Below are 1169 nucleotides of genomic sequence, written 5' to 3'. Positions count from 1 at the left end.
ACCACGCCGAGGAGACTGGGCTGCGTTGTCAAACAGCGACGCGAGGGCGGCCACCTGCTCGACGGCCAGCTCGGCGTCTGCGACCACTCCGCTCGTCGCCTCCGTCGCTGAACCTGCTTCCCTCCCCGCAGCATCGCTGAGCGCTCTCACGATCCCACGGGCACAGCTGAGGACCAGCCTCTCGTACTCGACGGTCGGGGTTCGGTCGCGCCTCTCCAGCACCGCTTTTGTGAGTGGCACGAGGCGAGTAGCGTCCGCACCGCGCTCGAGCTCAGCGCAGACACCCTCCATCCGTCAGCCTCGGCCGATTAGGCACCACCGCTCGAGTTGGGGTTCCTTGGCAGGGAGTGGTGGCTGTCCGGGCGGCTGCCCTTGATAAAAAAGAAAAAAAGTATTATCCTAACGGTGTGGGGGCGCGGAGGGCTTGTTGGCGAGCCAAAATGGTGTTTTCCGAGGCGCTGCGCTAGGCTCAGAGCGAGTTCGCGCTGCGCTAGGCTCAGACGGCGAGTTCGCGCTGCGCTAGGCCCAGACGGCGAGTTCGCGCTGCGCTAGGCTCACAGATGCGAGTGCGCTGCGATAGAAGAAAAAAACAGCTTCGAAACGACAACCGAAGGGAGGACTGTGTAGTGTAATCATGTGTCAAGAATCACGTGCTGCTGCTGCTGCTGCTGCTGCTGCTGCTGCTGCTGCTGCTGCTGCTGCGCGGCGAGCGCCGTCGCCGAGGCGGGCCTCGGCGGAGAGCGCGATTATGCGGCCTTTCCCGCGACCCGCACAAAGAAGAGGCGCCCTCCGTCAGCCTCGACCTGCCACCGGCTCGCGTCGACCGACCCGGCCGCGTGCCACACCTCCACAGCCCAGTGCGCCAGCCCGCAGAAGTTGCCCGTCGCCTCCTCGATGCCCCACCCCGTGGGCCACGCGGCCAAGGCGGTGCCGAGAGGCGGCGGCGGCGCCGCGGTCGCCTCGAGACGCGCCGCGACGGCGTCAAAGGCGATCCGCCTCGCGCCCGTCGCGGCCGCCTCGGCCAGCAGCGCCTCCCCGGCCAGCCGCGGGAGGTCGCCCTCCGTCTCGAACCAGCACGACGAGCGGCCGTCGGCGCACGCCTCGTCCCACGCCTTGAGCTGGCGGCCTTTGTCCGCCAGCGACCCTCCACTATGTTTCGCTAGTCACGT

At 67.8% G+C, this 1169-nt stretch overlaps 1 protein-coding gene across 1 annotated transcript; it reads right to left on the bottom strand.

Annotated features, from left to right (window-relative positions):
• Window positions 1-746: 746 nt before the first annotated feature.
• Window positions 747-1126, bottom strand: EMIHUDRAFT_125399 (hypothetical protein; the record flags this gene model as incomplete). Its single annotated transcript, XM_005756668.1, has 1 exon — window positions 747-1126. A coding segment is annotated over one exon (380 nt), but the record flags the coding sequence as incomplete, so codon positions are not given.
• Window positions 1127-1169: the final 43 nt, after the last annotated feature.

The sequence above is a fragment of the Emiliania huxleyi genome, assembly GCF_000372725.1.
Source record: "Emiliania huxleyi CCMP1516 unplaced genomic scaffold EMIHUscaffold_9567, whole genome shotgun sequence".
NCBI lineage: Eukaryota > Haptophyta > Isochrysidales > Noelaerhabdaceae > Emiliania > Emiliania huxleyi.
The sequence above is the reverse complement of the archived record's forward strand: the minus strand, read 5'-3'. Positions and strand labels throughout refer to the sequence as shown.